The following is a 22,310-nucleotide window of genomic DNA, read 5'->3' on the forward strand; positions in this document are numbered from 1 at the left end:
CTTTCAGCAGTCTTCCTAAATCTTACATTCTTAGGATGGGGCTATTACATGCTTTTGTCACGCAGTCACCAACCATAAATCCCACCCATCAAGATCCAAACTCTACAGCTTTTATATAAATTCAGTGTTTGACAATTAAAAACCACCATTCCACCTGTGACAGACTGAGGCTCTCCTGGGCAAACCTCGTGGAATTTTCATAAACTTTCCTGAATTAGGTTTAATCCCTTTGGGGTCCATTGCATTAAACATGCCATTGTGTAGGTGGTGTTGTATGTAATTCTTCTAGAAGGAGGGGGAAGCTAATGTCATTCCTCCAGTGATCAGCCCTTTGAAGCCACCCCTGGAGAGGTGGGCATGGATTAGTTCACACTGGATTCTCCAGGGACCAGCAGACAAAAAGGGTTTGGGGATAAATAACTCAGGGCCTTCTTCCTGATCCAGCAAATGGACAGGACACCTGGTCCATGAAGTAGCCCAATCCTAAGGTGGGGCTGGAAGGACTGGGCCTACTGAGGCCTAATAAAGACCATGCTAGTTCTGAGCTGAAGCTGTGGTGAACTTGAAACCACAAGGAGACCTCTTGGATGGGGTTTTTAAGGCCTGTTCCTGCCAGAGGCCTGTTAGATCTGTGGTAAGCTCTGGTAAGCTTATTAGCATGCATGTAGGTTCTTTTGTTGTTAATGTTTTCTCTGTAGTGCTTTTACCTTATGAATAAGGTAGGCTTGCATAGGAAGTGCCGTGTGGTACCTTATAATGGTGGGCAATTGCACTTTTGGTCTCTGAATACAAAAGAAGCAGGCCTGCTTAGGCAGTCTCTCTTCCTTGGGATTTCACAGTATAGTCAGGGGACATGAAGCCTGGAAATACCCAGGGCAGAAGGGATTGAGATGCGGGTCTCCGTTCAAGAGCTCAGTGACCCTGAAGCCCAGAGTGGGTGCCCTTGCTAGACCACAGAGCGAGATTACAGGGGCAGTGCTCTTGAAGCATGAAACCATCATGATGGAAACGTTTGTGGCTTCCGCTGAAGGGGAGTTTCCCTAGAGCGCCCTGTTTGAACCAGACAGCAGGGCAGGAGTTGCTGAATACATGGCAGTATTGAGGGGACACCTTAATAATGCATCCACCCATGACGCTTGCGACAGGAGCCCTCACTGGACCAGGCTGTGGTGATTCAAGAGAGAGGTGGGTGTGTGCTGGGATTGCCAGACCAACAGAAATCATGGAAGGGGTTGTTTGCTGTACACAGAGCTTTTATTTGAGCTACTACTATGTGATTGTCCAAATCTATCCAAGAACTCAAGTGGACAAAAACCAACCAGGATCTGAACAAATTGAACAAAGTGTAAGTTCTAGCTGCCCACAGTAAGAAATCTTTAGCACTTGTGCCCTTTCCAGTCATGTCTGACGCAGATGAGTAATGTTCAAAAAATTCACAAGGCAAACAAACTAGGGGCTATTTATCTTTTTATTATAAATTTAGTATGAATGACCAATGGAAAAAGTCATAACAGAGTACCAAGAATGTTTGTCTATCAAAATTTTAGCAGCATTTAAACAGTACTAGGTTCCCATCTCCATCCAAACACTGTCTTCCACCCCCAGAACAGTAACCTCAGCCTGAATGGCATCAAGCCTTCTAGGCTGAGATTTAAGCCACGCTTGTTCCATGTAATCCTCTGCACTGCTGTGACAATCTCAACCTTAACATGGGTATCCACAGACTCTGTTAGTCTCGGGCCGGACTCTCATCCCCGCACAGGTCATGTCTACACCACAATCTGCAGTGTGATTGCAGACTGGCTAAAAACAGCAGGGTAGGCGAGGAATGCAAGTTTGTACCCAGCCTGCACCGAGGCCTATGCCACCATATCTGTCCTGCTACTTTCAGCCATGCTGGTTCAGGCATGTCTGTCCGTGCTGCAGTCCCACCTCAGACTGCCGTGCAGGCCTGCCCTTAGTCACAATGAGCAGCATCTTATTCCACTGAAGAACAAAGGGCTACGTGTGGAGGAGGGTGCTACCCAACATGCAAACCTGGCCCTAGAGTGTTTGTTAGTAACCATAACACAGGCTGACCCGATAGCCTCAATTACACAACTGTACTCCTGAAAGCAATTCATTCATGGGGCAGGGCCCATTATTATTCATTACTTTCTAATCCCCAAGTGCCAGGCACACTTATTACCTACCTACCTTCCTCAATTTCTATGCGTGACTTTAGAGTACTGGCCATGTAATCACCCACCCATTTCTCTGATATTCTGCGGTGGAGAACTACTGGGGAAGGAGAAGATATTTAAGGCTTGATCTTGCTCCTGTTCAGGTTGATGGCAGGACTGAGTTCAGATTTGATAGGGGTGAGGGAAGATGGAAGATGAATATTTAGTGTATTTCAGATTCAAAACATAATTAAGTTAGTTGACTAATCACATGAACAGTAGTGTTAAGCATACAGAATAACGAGAACAAGCATAACTGTAAAATACTTTTTTGCTAGTTACAATCAAACATGAACAGTACTATCCCAGCTTTGCTGGTGATAGCTTAGTGAAAACAATCTTTACTTAGAAGTGAGAACAAACAGGTACACACACAGGTTGACAACAACATAACTCTAGCAAGCTATTTCCCTGCTTCTTTGGTACTTTCTAAACTTTCTTATCCAAAATATATAAGGGAAATGCACCATTAAAAAGTTACTGTTTGTAAGTATTTACAAAAGCAGTTGCCATATAGTATTGTACACAAAGATCAATCTGATATGAACAAAGTTATCTTACGAAAAGCACTTATGCACATGTTTTGTTCCAGTATCTTTTAACTTTAAAAAAATTCATGTTATGCAATCCTGTACCTCGCTTTATCTTATATCAAATAGACAAGAAACATTTCCCAATCCATACTCTTCTTTAAAAGATTAAAAAAATCACCACTGAAATGTTACATTATGTACAAACTTTACTAAATATTAAATTCTAGGCAATATTTTCACCCCACTTATATTATAACTTAGGTACTATTTCCTACTATATGCATATATTTCTTTAATATATAAGAACGGCACCACATTATATCACCATGTCACCAATATGACACATTGTTATATACAGTAGATAAGAAGTTAGATATGGAAGATGAATCCTTGCCGACTAGCATTTCCGTTGGACAGGTTAGCAAAGGCTTTTCTCCTCCCTCTCCTCCCCCCATGGGTGTTTCGTGCAGGAAGTGGCAATTCAGACATAGGGCAGAATCCCATACATCAAGATCGCCATGACTCCAGCACTGAACAAGCCAGCGACAGGAACTGTCACAAACCAGGCCAGAAAGATGTTGCGGAACAGACGCCAGTCAACAGCCTTCTTTGAACGTATCCAGCCGACTGCCACCACTGAACCAACCTTAGGAGTTTGAGAAGAGGGTTAAGGAGATACAAGGTTAACATCAAAAAGCCTCTAAGAGACTCCTATGATCAACCCAATGCCAATCAGCTGATACCCAGCAATGTAAGTAGCCAAGATCATAAAATAATGCAGACTTCAGTGAAGACTAATGCTTTGTTAAAGGAAGGCTGGAATTTAACACTTGCAGGTTGCTGGGGTTAAAAAAAAATGAAGGAAAAACTCACCCAGCAGCTGACTCTTAAATGTCTTTCATAGTATATGCATCAACTTAAAGCCAGCTTAATTAGATTCCGGTATCTCAGTCAAATGGAAATTAACTCTACTCGTATAAATGCAATTCTATGTGCCTCTGCCTTTTTAGGCCCCAATCCTGCAATGATCTCTATTTAGGCAGAGCACTGCACCCACCTAGAGCCTGTTGACTTCCATAGGCCCTGCATGGGCAAAGGGATCTTACTGTGTGGGGCTCGTTGCAGAACTGAGGCCTTAGATCGAGAGCTCTTTGGTGCAAGGACTGAGTTGTCCTTGGTGTTTGCCAAACATCTTGCACATTTTGGGTGCTACTGAAATCTAAAAAATAAAAACCTATGCAGTCTGCCAAGTATGTTTTCTAGTGTAAAACCTGGGCTCCTGTGCCAACCACTAATCACAGCAACTCTCCTTGTATCAAATGTTCATAGCCCTTCCTACAAATGACTAGACCAGCCTCATGATGTGGAGAATTCAATCAGTGTGGACGTCAAGGCAAGAGGGTGTTAACAGAGAAATACCCTTTGAGGAATAGTTAACAGAAGGGTTTGGCAGATCAACTTCTATGTACGTACTACTGTACAGGAGATAGTTTTTTAAGTATTGTAGCAATGGTGGCTTACTTCAGCGAAGTATAACACCACCTATGGGCAGCAACGGACTAGAGGAATGTTTTATTCATCTCAGGAAATATTGCCCAGAGGATTACGGCAGGATTACAAATTAATAACTGGGACATAGAGTTCCTCTGGCCCGAGAAGTAATGCAATTAATGATGTGGCCACTTGAGGACATAAAACATTTATTAGTAGCGGTACGACTCTTATTAGCTGGGAACTGGAAACAGAAAAGGCTTCTCTGTTAGGAAGTGACTTGTGGGGATCTAGCAGTAACTGGTACATTACTGCATCAGAATAAGACTCAGCAAGGGAGACGGTTAAAATCTAACTTCCTTTCACTACATTTTCAGATCAGGAAATTCACCAGCTACAAGTCCACTTTTTTGAGTATGAAATAAATCGTTTGAGATTGAAGTTTCTTGGGGGTGGGAGGAACCTAACCATTTTAAAACAGTTTGTGGAAACAAGTATGCCCGGGAAGTTTTTCTAAATTGTATTTTCTTTCAACTCCTGAAGCAGCATCTTGGGCCTCCTCAGCTGGTATAAAATCTGTGTAACTCCATAGAAGCCAATGTTAAAATAGCAAGAAATCCTTCCAACATGGAAGAAACAAAAATTCCACAGACTGAATTTAATGGTGTTCTTCAACAATTAAAGGGAAAAGTGAGGCTAGCAGGGGAAGAATTGCTGACAGATCTATCAAACGGGGGCATAATTGCCTGAGGAAAGCGCTGAAAGCCCCATTTGTTAGGGCATTTAAAACTAGACACTATAATATGGACAAACGTGCTGTGTCAGAGAGCAGAGCTAGAAGAACTTGCAGCTCTTCTGTCTCTGGCTGCTTGGAGTCTATGGTCATGAAAGCTGCTGGTCAGCTATGTCCAGCACCATGGTATAGGATTAACTGTCTTGCCATATGGGTGAAAGCCTAAAGAATGGATATGAGCTAGGCTAACAGAAGAGCTTGTGGGCATGCTACCATGTTGTGGCTGAGCATCCTTCCTAAAGGAAGGCCCCAATCCCAGTCGCACTGTTATCAACAGGAATCTTTCCACTGAGCGCAAAGTGGAGCTGGATTTGGTCCTAAATGGCATCTTTGCCTGGACTAGACTGAACCACATTAATTTTTTAAAATAAAAACTTCCTTGCATTTAAAGAGGTTTAGTGACATTGGGCAGAGCAAGGTGTTTTAGGAGAGGGTGAAGAGAGACACTTTCCCTGTGGGAATAAATTAAGAGAAGATTTCACCTAATAAGGTCATGAGGGTATAAAAATCTGTTCAAAGAGAAATTTATTAGCTATGTAACATTTAATCTGAATAAACCCATCAGTCACTGATACACTAGTCTGGGGCTGGCAAGTATTGTAGATGGCCCCAGATGGTTTGCAGTTGTCTAGAGGTGGAGCGGCAACCAGCCTAAATAAAGAAAAACACAACAACAGCAGATTTCTGAATAGCCCCTTGGTCCAAAGAAAACTGTGTCTAGAAAGGATTGTGATGATACATTTAGGGCTTCTTTTTGGGGGGGTTATTTATAGCAATTTTTGAGTTTTATGTAGATGTTTGCTTGCATGGGAAGGACAGGCAAGGAAAAAAGAGAGGAGTTGTTGCCTTGTAAATCAGAGATGTGTACATGTGCACTGAGGATGAGATGGATATAGGAGACAGACTTGTTGAAAGTCTCTGGATAAGGATAAAAGGGGTAAAAAACAAGGCTGATGTCATGGTAAGGGTCCACTACAGATCAGCTAACCAGGAACAAAAGGTGCATAAGACTTTTTTTAAACAACTAACAAAATCATCCAACGCACAGGACTTGGTGGTGATGAGGGACTTCAACTACCCAGACATCAGTTAGGAAAATAACGCAGCAGAGCACAGATTATCCAACAAGTTCTTGGAATGTATTGGAGACATTTTTTTATTTCAGAAGGTGAAGAAAGCAACTAGGGGAGAGGCTGTTCTAGATGTGATTTTGGCAAATAGGGAGGAACTGGTTGAGAATTTGAAAGTGGATGGCAGTTTGGCTGCAAGTGATCGTGAAATGATAGAATTCATGATTCTAAGGAATGATAGGAGAGAAAACAGCACAATAAAGATAATGGATTTCAAGAAGGCAGACTTTAGCAAACTCAGGGAATTGGTAGGTAAGATCCCATGGGAAGCAAGTCTAAGGGGAAAAACAGTTCAAGAGAATTGGCAGTTTTTCAAAGAGACATTATTAAGGGCACAACAGCAAACTATTCCACTGTGTAGGAAAGATAGGAAATATGGTTAGAGACCACCCTGGCTTAACCAGGAGATCTTCAATGATCTGAAACTCAAAAAAGAACCCTAAAAAAGTGGAAACTAGGTCAAATTACAAAGGATGAATATAAAAAATCTCCAGCACAATCATGTAGGGACAAAATGAAATTAAACTAGCTAGAGACATAAAGGGTAACAAGAAAACATTCAACATATACAAGCAAGAGGAAGACCAAGGACAGGGTAGGCCCATTACTCAGTGATGGGGGAAAGACAATAACAAAAATGTGGAAATGGCAGAAGTGCTAAATGACTATTTTATTTGTTTTCACTAAAACGTTTAGTAGTGATTGGACATTTAAGATAGTGAATACCAGTGATAATGAGGTAGGATCTGAGGTTATAGAGAAAAAACAAGTTAAAAATTACTTAGACAAGTTAGATGTCTTCAGGTCAGCAGGCCAGATGAAATACATCCTAGGATACTCAAGGAGCTGACTGAGGAGATATCTGAGCCTTTAGCGATTATCTTTGAAAACTCATGGAAGGCGGGAGAGATTCCAGAGGACTGGAAGAAGGCAAATAATGCCAAGCTATAAAAAGGGGAATAAGGATAACCCAGGAGATTATAATCCAGTCATCTTAACTTCAGTACCCAGAAATATACTGGAGCAAATAACCACGCACATCAGTTTGCAAACACCTAGAAAGTAACAAGGTGATAAGTAAAAGTCAGCATGGATTTGTCAAGAACAAATCATGTCAAACCAACCTGATAGCTTTCTTTGGCAGGGTAACAAGCCTTGTGGATGGGGGGAAGGAGTAGATGTGGTATATCTTGACATTAGTAAGGCTTTTGATATTGTCTCTCATGACTGTCTCATAAACAAACCAGGGAAATACAACCTAGATGGAGCTACTACAAGGTGGGTGCATAACTGGTTGGGAATCCATTCCCAGAGAGTAGTTATCAGTGATTCATAGTCAAGCTGGAAGAGCATATCAAATGGGGTCCTACAGGGATCAGTCCTGGGTCTGGGTCTGTTCAATATCTTTGTAAATAATGGCATAGCGAGTACACTTATAAAGTTTTGGACGATACTAAATTGGGAGAGGATAGCAAGTGTTTTGAAGGACAGCATTAAAATTCAAAATGATCTGGACAAACTGCGGAAATGGTCTGAAGTTAACAGGATGAAATTCAATAAAGACAAATGTAAAGTATTCCACTTAGGTAGGAACAATCAATTGCACCCATACAAAATGGGAATGACTGCCTAGGAAGGAGTACTGTGGAAAGGGATTTGTGGGTTATAATGGACTACAAGCTAACTATGAGTCAAGAGTATATCACTGTTGCAAAAAAAGCGAACATCATTCTGCGATGTATTAGCAGGAGTGTTGTAAGCAAGACACAGGAAGTAAATTTTCTGCTCTATTCTGCACTGATAAGGCCTTAGCTGGAGTATTGTGTCCTGTTCTGGGAGCCACATTTCAGGAAAGATTTGGACAAACTGGAGGAAGTCCAGAGGAGAACAACAAAAATGATTTAAAGGTCTAGAAAACATGACCTATGAGGGACGATTGAAAAAACTGGTTTGTTTAGTACTGAGAAGAGAAGACCGAGAGGGGACATGATGACACTTAAGTACATAAAAGGTTGTTACAAGGAGGAGGGAGAAAAATTGTTCTCTTTAACCTCTGAGGATAGGACAAGAAGCAATGGGCTGAAATTGCAGCAAGAGAGGTTTAGGTTGGACATGAGGAAAAACTTCCTAACTGTCAGGATAGTTAAGCACTGGAATAAATTGCCTAGGGAGACTGTGGAATCTCCGTCATTGGAGGTTTTTAAGACCAGGTTAGACAAACATCTGCCAGGAATGGTCTAGTTATTACTTAGTCCTGCCTTGAGTGCACAGGACTGGACTAGTTGATCTACTGAATTCCCTTCCAGTCCTACACTTCTGGGTCTTTCAAGGTTCAAAAATCAGGATCTTTCAAGGCGCTTTGTAAATATTGTAATGAGCAGTATTTGTAAAGTTCCCTAGTACACTTTAATGCAGAACTCTCTCAAACAGCACTACGTTAAAGCACTCCAGTGAACCTTTAGTACGCACCAGCAGGGTCTACATGGACCAATTAATGTGCAACATATTAGTGCACTTTAGAAATCACTCCACCACAGTCCACGTTACTGCTCTGTGTAAACAAGCCCTTAGATACAAGTAAACATGTCTGGTGTTTATTGGATAAAAAACAGGTGTTTTGTCTGGTTTTGATATTGGGGTGTTTTATCAGTTAAAACTTACAATCAGAACCCCTATGTATATTATATATTACAATCAGAACCCCTATGTATATATGTATATTATACATTTCACACAATTTTTGTATCCGCTTGTATTTCCAATCTATGGTGTAAGACTGACATTTCATACAGTAACCTGGTTTAGTGTGTAAGAAAGATGGAACTTCGAGTTTTTTCTTGGAATTTAAAAAGATATCAGCAATGATGGCATTGGTAAAACCAGCTCTAAACATTATGAAAGTTTAGTTTATTAATAATGATTTGATGGATTAAAGATTAGGAAAGCAGTTAAAACTTCAAAAGAGAAAAACTAAAATGATTTGTGGACATTCGATGACAGCTACCTTCAGATTGGTTTCAAACCCATGCAGTTTGCCTTCATATGCTCTGCTTAACTACAGATGTATAGAACAAGTAGTTCTGCATTCAACAGTGGTGCCTGCTAAAATACACACTTCTGTACAGAGGATGTTTATAACACCCATTTGCCATTGCTATTTCAGTGCTGGACAAGCTAATCAAATCTGCCTGTTACGTTCAGTATAAGCTATTCAGAAGCCCCTGTGTGTTAAATCGTAGGCTTCATGGATTAGAATAAATACAGGCTAACTGCTAAAAGCCTAGTTCGAGTAACTTTCTGGCATGTGAACCAATGGCCAAAACCAAAAGTTCCAGGGTCTGCTGCTACAGTTGGCTCCTTGTAGATGGAACCGGCTTGGCTCACAAATGTTATACCTTGGAACAGCTGAAAGGTACCGAATGTTTAGGGGTTAGTGACTAAAGCCACAGGGACTCTGTGCCTTCCTGGATCTCTCCACAGGGACAGGGGTCTGGCCGTTGCAAAACTACAGATTTTTTCCTTTTAAATTTCGGAGCTTCTCACGGAATAGGAATGTTGCATTCCTACTCGCCATAGTTAGCAATTTAAGCTTTTGTCTGAACACTACATGTTGCACGTACATTGTATGAGAGTTCCCTCATGCTTTATTGAGGGTGCTCAACAGAAGACCACTAAACATATGTTAACTTGACTACCTAAGTCTACAATAAGGTGTAAATGTAACATTGTGAACAGTAAACTACACTACTACACTGGTCAGATTCACACTGCCCAAATTAACATTATGATAAGAACCTTAAACTTTCCACCCTTTTGTGCAATTGCTCAGTTCTTTTGAATGTAATCTTTTTTTTGTTGTTTGTGGTCATCAAAATCTATTTGGTGCATAACATAATGAAGGCAAAATGCAATGATCAGCATTTCTCATAATTTGACTGTTCTAGATTGATATTATCACTGCAAACTCCAATACCTTGCAATGAGTGGAGCTTATTGGAATACCCACATTTGAGGCTACAAGTACCGTTAGCGCACACATTACTTCAATGCAAAATCCACTGTGAAGAAATAAAAAAAGATAGATGGAAATGTTGTAGTATAAGAGTTACATGAAGGAAATCCCATGCCATGCACTTATCAAGACAGTGAAGTATGAACGATGGAAGGTGTCATAGCTTCTGAACACGCAGGAATGCTACAGATCTAGGCTCAAATGGCATGATCAAAGGAAAGCACATCAGCTACTTCTACTCCCAACATACCATGAAACTGTTTAATTTTGCTTGTGATCATTCTCTCTTTAGAGCTGTGGATGATATATTTGTGAAGGGTCACTTTGGGCAGAGCCTACCGAGTTCAAACCCCGTATGCTCCTATGCCCCAGTTACAACTGATTCTCAATCTGAAAATCAAAAATGTATTTTTTACAGTAAACTTTTCCAGTTCTACATTGATGAAAATATCTTTTTTTTTTGAAAGAACAGAACTTGGCCATGCCTCAAAATAAATTTGATTTTGCCTTGCAGAAGAGAACTATTTCAGCTTTTTCCTGCATTGAATCATGCCATTGTACAGCGACCTGAGCAGCAAACTTAAAGATGTACAGTCCAGACTGCCATGACTGCAGTCACATGGCAAAAGCATACCTTGCAGTGTGTAGTACTGACAGGAAGTCCAACATTGGAAGCTACCACAACTGTGAACGCCGAAGCCAACTCAATAGTGAATCCACTGCAGGAAGCATAAGAAAACACTTCACAGTCACTCTTTGTATCAGTTTGGACTGACACCATGCAGTGTGCCAATGTCTTACCAGTATCCTCTTCAATTGTTTACTTCCAACTGAATTGGTCATAGAATTACATTGGGAGAACAATGGACTACTGAATAATGGAAACAATACACACTAGTTATCTGCATTAAACTGATTGCACAGCTCACTGCTTCAGGCCGTTTTATTACTCTACAATCCAGTGAATCATGCTTAATTAGTCATTAGGTTAGCGGCAGCAGAGGTCTAGTATGCATTAAAGCAAAAATAAGAGTCAGATTAATATTTTTTAATGTTATGAAGCACATGAGGAAAAGCTAATTTTGTCATTTCCAAATTTCATAGTTTCCCATGTTAATTAGGACAGCAGTGGAATACTTTTGTCAACTAGACCTCTACAATTCAAATTCACACCACATTAAGTTACAGGGATTTTTTTAACAAGGTAAAGGGTCAAATAAGTTACCATTAGAATCAAATCAAAAGCAAACCCAGCAGTCCACACAATTAAAAATAAAACTAGAGCAGCAATTTCTCAAACTAGATCCTATTAGAAATTCAGGCAATCAAATTAGTAATCTTGTACATACCTCGAAGGTGTGATCGGCGTGAGGTCTTTACCCATAGTCTGGATAACTCTTCTACCCCAGACCCAGAGACCTACACAGATCCCAACACCTCCATAAAACAGCAGCCAGACAGGAGTCACAGCTTCTTGCATTACACCTCCTTGTTCATATATAAGCCAGAGAGCTACCAGAGGACCAATTGCATTGCTGAGAAAATAAAATCATTACATCGGAGTTATAAAAACAGAGGCAAGTGCTTTTCAACAAGTCACATTTGTTGTACTCATTTTTCTCCAAAACTGTGTGGCATTATTCTAATCCTACCGCACGAAATAGATTAAAACTTCGTACAATGTCATTTGTAAGGACGACTGCCGTGTGTGACAAATGTGATCAAAGCCAAATTCTGGACTCCCTTGTTGCCTACATTTCACTGTTGATCACTATGGCAGAAATTGACAGAAGTTTCTATTACGCAAATAATTTTCCAGAAATGCTAGATAGTTGGTAACCTTATAGATGTCGCTCCTGGAGCAACTGTTCTTTCTGCTGCAGTGCAGGTATCAAAAGGTGCTCTATCTGGCTGGACAAGTGTCTCCACAATTTTGTTAAAACAGAATTTTAAATTAAATCCATTTCACCAAAGGTGGGGGAGAGAACAGACACAGATTCATAGGCCAGAGGGAATCATTCGATCTTCTAGCCTGATTTTCTACATACCATAGGCCATAGAACAGAGGTGGGCAACTACTGCCTGTGGGCCGGATCCGGCCCCTCCGGGCTTTGGATCTGGCCCACGGGATCGCCCCCCATGGTGCCGAAGGCCCCGTGCCGCTCTCAGAAGCAGCCGGCACCATGTTCCTGGGGCCCGGGGGGGAGGGGGCAAGAGGGCTCCATGTGTTGCCCTTGCCTCCAGGCACCACCCCCTGCAGCTTCCGTTGGCCGGGAACGGGGAACTGCGGCCAATGGGAGGTTCAGGGGAGGTACCTGGAGGCATGGCAAGGGCAGCGCCTGGAGCCCTGTGCCCCCCGCTCCCCCAGGGGCCGTGCAGGGACGTGGTTCCGGCCACTTCCAGGAGTGTTGCGGGGCCAGGGCAGGCATGCAGGGAGCCTGCCCTGGTCCCGGTGTGCACTGCTGCCACCCCAGAGCCACTTTAGGTAAGTGGCACCGGGCCGGAGCCTGAACCCCGTCCCCCAACTCCCTGCCTGCACCTCGCACCCCTCTTGCATCCCAAGCCCCCTCAAGGATTGAACTCACAACCCTGGGTTTAGTAGGCCAATGTTCAAACCACTGAACTATCCCTCCCGCCCAGTGTTGTTCATGTCCATTCCAATATCCACCCTCCTTCTCCTTTGTCGGAGTAGCTGGCAACAAGTAACTGAGGGGGTGGCAGGTTGACCAGGCTCTATACTGAGCGCCATGAAGGCACGACTCCAGGGGGCGCCCAGGGCGGCCCGACGGATGCTGCTATGGGAAAAATCTTCCAGCTGTCATTCAGGTGTGCACATCTGATTGGAATGGACATGAACACCACATCTCGAAGAACAGCAGTTATGAGAAGGTAACCATTTTGGTTTTTTTTTTAAATTAAATCCAATCTTTGAATGCTCAGGGACGGGCAACACTGGGGCATGGCTGGTGTGCCTCTGTACCACATTAAACTCTGGCTGCAACATCAACCTTTTGTGGCCATTTACAGCTATTACAAGGTAAAGCAGCTGTCAGGCTGCTCTGACATGACACCGTGGACCCAGCTCTGCCCAGAAGCTGTGCCAAGGTCAGAGAAGGGCACCAGGGAGCTTGTAAGCCAGCTCTGTACACACCTCTGACTTGCACTCTGAAAGTATCAGCAACACCAGTATGTGCAACATCTTCTCCTTATGCCTTAATGCTGATGAGAAGTGTTGCCCTGCAGCTAATCAAGGCAGAATGACATAAAAGGGGAGAGACCTAACTCTAAATTAAATGCTGCATCTAAACTCTCAACTCAATGCTGTTACTCTGTGGTCTTTAGGGATTTCTTTCAGTGACTTAAGAGTCAGAATTATGGAAGAATATGGTGACATTCAGGGAAAAATCTGCAGTTTCTAGCAACACATCAGAGTTCCTTGATCAGAGTTTACATCTGCTATGTTGGCTGGCTCAAATTTAACATCCGCATTATTCTGTTGATGTTTCATATTTTCTCATTAGGAAAAAAAATGTAGGAATGTGTGAAGCCAGCCTAAAGGAACAGACATTAAATAATTTTAAATATTTCCTCACCAAATACATGTAGAGGGAACATATTTAACATTTTTATGGCTTAAGTTGATCAGAGTGAGTGTGTCATGATTCTGAGGAGAGGAAAGGAAAGACAGAGCAGCACAATAAGGACAGTGGACTTCAAAAGAGCAGACTTTAACAAACAGGGAAGTGGTAGGTAGGATCCAATGGGAAGAAAATCTAAGGGGGAAAAGGAGTTCAGGAGAGCTGGCAGCGTCTCAAGGCACAACAGCAAATTATCCCAGCGTGAACGAAAGATAGGAAAAATAGGAAGAGGGCAATATGGCTCCATCAGGAGCTCTTTAGTGACCAGAAAATCACAAAGGGATCCTTCAGAAAGTGGAAGCAAGGACAAATTGCTAAGGAGGAGTATCAAAGAATAGCAGAAGCATGTAGGAAGAAAATCCGAAGGGCTAAGGCAAAAAATGAGTTCCATAAAAGGCAATAAGAAGAGGTTCTATGAGTACATTAGGAGAAAGAAAAAGACAAAGGAACGTGAGGTTCTCTACTCAGCGGGGAAGGAAAGCCAATCACTGATGACATCAAGAAGTCTGTGGTGTTTAATGCCTATTTTGCTTCAGTCTTCACTAAAAAGTGAAATGGTGATGAGATACTCAATACAATTAACATTAACAACAAGGGGGAAGGAACGCAAGCCAAAATATGGAAAGAATAGGTTCAAGAATATTTAGATAAGTTGGATGTACTCAAATCAGGAGGGCCTGATGAAATTCATCCAAAAATACTTAGTCTTAAGGAACTAGCTGAAGCAATCTTGGAACTGTTAGCAATGATCTTCGAGAACTCATGGAGGACACATGAGGTCTCGGAGGACTGGAGAAGGGCAAACACAGTAGTTAACTTTCAAAGGGGAACAAGGAGGACCTGCTGAATTATAGACCAGGCAGCCTAACTTCGATACCTGGAAAGATACTAGAATAAATTATTAAACAATCGATCTGTAAGCACCTAGAGTAGAACAGGATTATAAGGAATAGCCAGCACAAATTTGTCAAGAACAAACCATACCAAACCAACCTAATTTCCTTCAACAGAGTTACTGGCCTGGTAAATAGGGGAGAAGCAGTAGACATGATAAACACTGATTTTTAGGAAGACTTTTGACATAGTCCTACATGACATTCTCATAACCAAACTCTGGAAGTTTGTGCTAGATGAAATTACTTTAAGTTGCATATACAACTGGTTGAAAGACCATACTGAAATAGTAGCTATCAAGGGTTTGCTGTCAAACTGGGAGGGCATATCTAGTGGAGTTCCACAGGGATCAGTCCTGGATCCAGTACTATTCAATATTTTCATTAAATGACTTGGACAGTGGAGTGGAGAATATGCTTTCAAAATGTGCAGATAACACTAAAATGGGAGAGGCTGCATACACTTTGGAAGACAGGATTAGAATTCAAAATGACAAATTGGAGAATTGGTCTGAATTCTCCAAGATAAATGCAAAATACTTCACTTAGGAAAGAAAAATGAAATGCACAACTACAAAATGGGGAATAACTGGCTAGGTGGTAGTACTGTTGAAAAGGATCTGGGGATTATAGGGGATCACAAATTGAACATAAGTCAACAATGTGATGCAGTTGCAAAAAAGGCTAATATTCTGGGGTGTATTAACAGGAGTGTTGTATGTAACAGATGGGAGGTAATCGTCCCACTTCTTTTGGCACTGGTGAAGCCTTGGCTGGAGTTCTGTGTCCAATTCTGGGTGCCACTGTGACGGTGCTCCTCATAAGGCTTTATGGAAATCTGCTTATGAATATACATGACATAACTGGAATATGTTCCATGCTACGTATGACATGTAACATATCTATGTAAAGGTCATGATCTACTGAATCTATTAGTCCTATTTGCATGCATGTATCATTTTTGTATTTGAAGTTATGAATATTGGCCGTGTACTGGCTTGATTTCTAAATAACCTTAGTAGAGCATTTGGTCAGTTCCTGGAGAAAGGAATTCACAAAGTTAAATGCCCAGTCAAGCAGCACTTAAAGAACAATGCATCTTGGAAGGCTCCAATCCACATAAGAAGTCTTCCTGGAGACAGTCCAGATGCCAGGTGGGCAATGGCTGCTGCCTGTAAAAACTATGAGTCATGCGTGGACATGTGACTGGCCCAGGTGACTCCAGAACTCCATCTTGGAGCTGGACTTTGCATAGGAGAGAGGAGCGGGTCTCCACCCACAAGAAAAAGTCTATTTAAGCCTGTGGGAGACCCCTCCATTTTGTCTTCAGCTGGCTAAGGAGATAGCCTCTTCACCCCCAAGAAGACCTGAAAGAAACTAGAACAAAACACAGTAACTACAGGGGGTGTGAGTGATTGCTGGACCTGGACTAAAAGGAGATTAGTCTGTAAAAGGAATCTTACTGGAACTGGGAGGTTTTGTCTGTATTCAATTTTATTAGACATAGACTTACGGCTTTTATTTTATTTTGCTTGGTAATTCACTTTGTTCTGACTGTTACTACTTGGAACCACTTAAATCCTACTTTCTGTTTAGTAAAATCATTTTTTACTTATTAATTAACCCAGATTTTGTATTAATACTTGGGGGGAGGCGGGCGGGCGCAAACAGCTGTGCATCTCTCTCTATCAGTGTTATAGAGGGCGAACAATTTATGAGTTTACCCTGTATAAACTTTATACAGGGTAAAATGGATTTATTTGGGGTTTGGACCCCATTGGGAGTTGGGCATCTGAGTGTCAAGGACAGGAACATTTCTGTAAGCAGCTTTCAATTGAGCCTACAGCTGTTAGGGGACATGGTTCAGACCTGGGTCTGGGTTTGCAGCAGGCTGGCGGGCCTGGCTCAAACCAGGCAGGACACTGAAGTCCTAAGCTGACTGGGCAGGAAAGCAGGGGCAGAAGTTGTCTTGGCACATCAGGTGGCAACTCCTAGGCGGTTTCTGTGATCCAGCCCGTCAGAGCCACATTTTAGGAAGGATGTGGGGAAACTGGAGAGGGTCCAGAGGAGAGGAACAAAAATGAGAAAAGGTTTAGAAAACTTGACCCTGTGAGGAACGGTTAAAAAACTGGGCATGTTCAGTCTTGAGAAAAGAAAATCAAGAGGGGAGCAGATAACAGTCTTCAAATATGTTTAAGGCTGTTATAAAGAGGACAGTGATCAATGGTCTGCCACGTCCAATGATAGTAGGACAAGAAGTAATTGGTTTAATCTACAGCAAGAGAGATTTACATTAGATATTAGGTAAAACTTTCTAACTATGAGGGTAGTTACTGTACTGGGATCTGTACTGGGCCCAGTCCTATTTAACATGTTCATAAACTATCTGGAAAAAGGGGTAAACAGTGAGGTGGCAAAATTTGCAGATGATACAAAACTACTCAAAATAGTTACATCCCAGACAGACTGCGAAGAGCTACAAAAGGATCTCACAAAACTGGGTGACTGGGCAACAAAATAGCAGATGAAATTTAATGTTGATAAATGCCAAGTAATGCACATTGGAAAACATAATCCTAACTATACATATACAATGATGGGGTCTAAATTAGTTGTTACCATTCAAGCAAGAGATCTTGGAGTCATTGTGGATAGTTCTCGGAAATCATCCACTCAATGTGCAGCGGCAGTCAAAAAAGCGAACAGAATGTTGGGAATCATCAAGAAAGGGATAGATAATAAGACAGAAAATATCCTATTGCCTCTATATAAATCCATGATACACCCACACCTTGAATACTGCGTGCAGATGTGGTCACACCATCTCAAAAATATATATATTGGAATTGGAAAAGGTTCAGAAAAGGGCAACAAAAATTATTAGGATATAGAACGGCTTCCTAAGAGGAGAGATTAATAAGACTGGGACTTTTCAGCTTGCAAAAGAGGCAGCTAAGGGGGGATATGATAGAGGTCTATAAAATCATGAGTAGTATAGAGAAAGTAAATAAGGAAGCGTTATTTATTCCTCATAATACAAGAACAAGGGGCCACCAAATGAAATTCATAGGTAGCAGGTTTAAAATAAACACAAGAAAGTATTTTTTCACGCAACACACTGTCAACCTCTGGAACTCCTTGCCAGAGGGTGTTGTGAAGGCCAATACTATAACGGGGTTCAAAAGGGAGCTAGATAGATTCATGAAAGATAGGTCCATCAATGGCTATCAGCCAGGATAGGCAGGAATGGGGTCCCTTGCCTGTTTGCCAGAAGCTGGAATTGGGTGACAGGGCATGGATCACTTAATGATAACGTGTCTGTTCATTCCCTTTGGGGCACCTGCCATTGGCCACTGTCAGAGGACAGGATACTGGGCTTGATGGACCTTTGGTCTGATCCAGTATGGCCATTCTTACTATGTTCTTATGTTCATATTTTTGAGAAATCAGGTCACATGCTTCATTTAAGTACCTAAAGGTAAAATGAATGCTTTTGGAAATCTGGCCCCAGTGTACAGCTAAGCTGGGGTTCTATGAATGCTGTGTCACAATGCCAAGGCTAAGACCACTAAAGAAAGCATACTAACTGCCTTACCCAAGGAAAATATACTTTACCGATTGTACAGGACTTTCCTTGATATGGTATGTTGCAATAGGACTTGCTAATTGGTACTTCTCTTACCCCAACCCAAGAAAGCACAAAAGGAAAATGACATTGTAATTATCAGTTTCTAATCACATCTAAGTGATTACAAAACGGAAGATAAATAATTTTTAAAAGTCAAATGTAATTCAATAGATTTAAAATCTAACAGGCCACTACTCTCTTTACAAACTGATAATAGTGAGTAGGATTCTGAGAATGCAGAATCCAGGGATTGACAGTTACACTTGTCCTGGGTCCAGGACTGGCTATATTTACTCCTGGCACAGTACCAAAACACACAGCTAGAGCAAGGGACAGGTTTAAGGTCTTAAACTGTACAAGGCAAGCCACCATGGCTAGGAATTAATCATTTATATTGTTTCAAAACTGGAGTCCCAGCTTTCATTGGAATAAAGTATTAGTGCCTGATTCTACCAAAGTTACCGGGAGTGGAGAGTCCTCAGCATCTCCTAGGAAGCACTGAAGCAAAATGAGATCCTTACACTTCACTTCTCAACTCTTTTTCCCATTTACATGGGAGAAGAAAGAGGTGCCCATGATTCTTTGCCACTCCATCTGGCCCTTGGCATGGGTTCATAAGTGTTGGAGTTAGTCTTTTTCTCTTCAAACTTCTTTTGACAGTCTTTCCATCATATCCTCGGGCTTTCACATCCTTTCTGGCTGTCCTCTTCCTTACATGCTCTCTTTGATGGTCTTTCTTTTCCCATTCTTACCATGTGTCCAGCCCACCTCAAACATGCACTCTCCAACCTATCTATTGCTTAGAGTCCCAAGTTCATCTTTCCCCTAATTTCTTCCATGTACCCTCCACTTGCCTGCCATTCTCTTCACTATATTATTTTCTACTACCTGTATCTTCTTCCATCTAAAATGAGGCCCTTACTCTCACTCCATTATTTCATGAGGAATCAAGCTCTAAAATGATGGGAGAAACACTGCCATAAATGGACTTTGCGTACAGGTCAGTATGAATACTTCCATCCCAAGCAAATAACTCCAAGAACTGGCCTGGAGCAGTGATTAGGAAGGAAGTTTCTTTTAGGAATGCATGACAAAAAAAATGAGACATTCCAATTGCATGGTAAATTGTATTACTTTAAAAGTGATTTTACTGTTTGACTTTAAATTGGGTAAAAGAGTCTTAGTGATTTGGAGAAAGGCCCTAGCAGCAGTAAATGGTTTAAATTAGTAAAAACTCTGAAAAATGGAGATAAAAATCTGATTTTTAGAAGCACTACACTGATTGCAGATTTAATTCATTTTAGCTAAACATAAGGTAATTTAAATTAGCAAAAATATTCTAAGATTCCCATAGGCTGACGTGCTTGAAATCTGCAGGATCTTCTAAGGAGTCATTGTGAATGCTTGAGATATGGCTAAGAATGATCAAGTCAACAGGAGCACAAAGGAAATGATTGGAGCCCTGTAGTGGAGGACTGCAAAAATGATTCTGCCGGGAAGGAAGAGTCACTTGATTGAATCACTTACAATTTTTAAACTAAGACTCCATTGCAGTGCCCACAGTTTGTAGGGCCAAATTAAAGTATTTAGGTGTTTAAGTACCAGATTGGCAGGCCCAAACAGGTAAGTAGATGTCTAAATGCACTAATCAGTACCTGCAGTCTTATGGGTGCAGAAACAGATTGAGGGTACGGCCAGGCAGAAAGTCTGGCTTGAAGGATGTAGTGAAAACTGAGCAGTCCCTCCTTTTTATATTGTTACATAATACAGGAACAAAGCATCAATGAAATTAACAGCAGGTAAATTTAGAACAAGTAAATTGTTGGCTTATAGTGATCCGTAAGAGACACACCACTGACACTTAAAAGCTCTGCTAGCAATTGGCCGGAAGAAAGAAAAGACTTCATGAACTGCAGCAGCCAACATGCTTTTTTGTATTAAAATATAGTTTTAATTAAATATACTTTTCACTGGCAAACAGTATCTCTGACTTGAACAAGCCCAGTCCACAATGAAAGGGTTACCTGCTAGTATCACACAACAAACAGGCACGGCAAAATCTGCTGATCCGTGCTTAGTCCTAGAGGAGTCTGGCTGGGAAGGCTGCTGCTAAGCAGGGGCAGAGAGGAGGGGAATCTGACTGTTGTGCCAGCATCTGGCCACAGAGTCTGATAGGGAATCTTGAGGAGAGGACGATGAACAACTTGGTTTCAGTAGGAACAGATACTCACCCCAGTTCCCCTCTGCCTCACACACCAGGGCACTGGAAATAAGACAACCTAATTTCATCTTGCAGCAGCAGAGACAGAGGAGATGATGTCCTAATGAGTCCTGAAAAGGGAAGACTATTATCCCCACTGGACAGATGGGCAACTGAGGTACAGGAAGACTGAGTTGCCACAGCTGACACAGGAAACCCGTTGTGGAGCAGGGAATCTGTCCCCTCCAACACGCCCAGTCCTTGTGGATGAGATGGGAGGAAAGAAAATCTCTCTCATAAATATAAGTCTGAAGGGACCATTCTGGTCGCCTAGTCTGCCCTCGTGTGTAACACATAGGCCATAGGACTTCTCTGAATCAATTCCTGTTTGAACCAGAGCATGCGTCTTTTAGAAAAATGTCCAATCTCATCTGAGGAAATAAGATAATAAGGGACACACTCTTCCCGCCCCACCCCAATGCACACACAGGCGTGATCCCGTAATCTGACTCTATGCAGAACACAGGTCCTAGATTTCATCCAGGAATTCCTGCAGCAAGCCCAGTAATTTGTGGTGAAACTAGAGTATCTCTTTTAGAGACCCCCAAGGGATGGAGAATCCATCACATCCCTGGGGACCTTATCCATAGCCTACTGAATTCAGAGGAAGTCTTTCTATTAATTTCAGTGAGCTTTGGACCAAGCCCTGGTGAGCTGTGCGCCATGCCTCTGATGGTGCCAGAGGATTAGGAAGGTGTCCAATTTGCCAGTGGGTTATTAGATCACTGGGTCCCCCACCAGAAATCAGCTACAGGCAGGGGAACCCCTTTGTGTGGAGAGACAGTACTGGGAGGCTTCTTGGGGACATCCATCAGTTCAGATTCTGAATGCCTAGCTGGATCCCAGATCTCTGCAAGTGCTCCCATCACCGATGGTTAGGTATTTTTAAAATATCACAATATTATATCGCACACAATATCACAGTATTGCGCTCCTGATCATTAAAATCCACAGCTCTCCGGAAGATGCATACAGCCCTCTCTGGTGGCCAGTAGGGCCTCAGCCCTTCCAACTTGTCTGAGGCCAGTTCTCCAAACAACTGTGGCAACTCTGCATGCAGTCACACTCCTGGGCCACATCTTTTTTCCATACTGCCCTTTACATTCTTGTGTTGACCTCTGAGTGGTCCCGTGTGCTCCCCTTGTGCCTGAGTGCTGAGCCAGTGAAACCTGTACATGCCAAACAATTAATTAAGTTTAACAACATTTTTTCCAGAGCTTCTGTTCTAAAGCATTTATCTGGGATTTAAAATTCTTTAGCTTTTATTCAGCACACACGTACCACGTTGTCACATGGCTCCTGGATTGGCTCACAGTTAGTCCCAGGCCCTGGAACAGATCCAGTGTCGTTGCCACAGCACATTTAAGCTTACAGCAGGGAGGTGGCCTGAACAAAACCACCAGCCAAATAAGGTATTATCATCGCTCTCTGCTTCTTTTAATGGGCAGCCACTATTGCTACTATCCCTGTTGATGTCAGCCCAAAGAGGAGCCCAGAGTGCTGCAAATGCCGAAACCTGAGGCAAAAATCAGAGCTATTTACGGTGTTGGTATGATATTCGCATGTGGAAATATGCATCATGAAGGACTGTCAAGGCCAGATTTCCTGGCTCAGCTATCATGGTCGGTGAGTCCATTCTAACTTGGCTTGGGAGGCAATAAACTGATTTAACCTCTTCAAGGCCTGAATCAAAAGTCTCCCCTAGTCTCT

At 42.1% G+C, this 22,310-nt stretch overlaps 1 protein-coding gene across 2 annotated transcripts in view; it reads right to left on the bottom strand.

The window, feature by feature from the left end:
* Positions 1-1,458: 1,458 nt before the first annotated feature.
* Positions 1,459-22,310, bottom strand: part of SLC20A2 (solute carrier family 20 member 2) — a 71,740-nt gene continuing 50,888 nt past the window's right edge. For both annotated transcript variants that reach the window (XM_077814844.1, XM_077814843.1), the window contains exons 9-11: positions 11,531-11,716; positions 10,816-10,900; positions 1,459-3,401 (exon numbers count right to left, since the gene is read on the bottom strand). In XM_077814844.1, coding sequence (XP_077670970.1) covers positions 3,237-3,401; positions 10,816-10,900; positions 11,531-11,716 — 436 coding nt within the window. In that variant the 3' untranslated portion in view covers positions 1,459-3,236. The remainder of the gene's footprint in view (positions 3,402-10,815; positions 10,901-11,530; positions 11,717-22,310) is intronic.

This window comes from Eretmochelys imbricata, chromosome 4 (assembly GCF_965152235.1).
Source record: "Eretmochelys imbricata isolate rEreImb1 chromosome 4, rEreImb1.hap1, whole genome shotgun sequence".
Taxonomy (NCBI): Eukaryota; Metazoa; Chordata; order Testudines; family Cheloniidae; genus Eretmochelys; species Eretmochelys imbricata.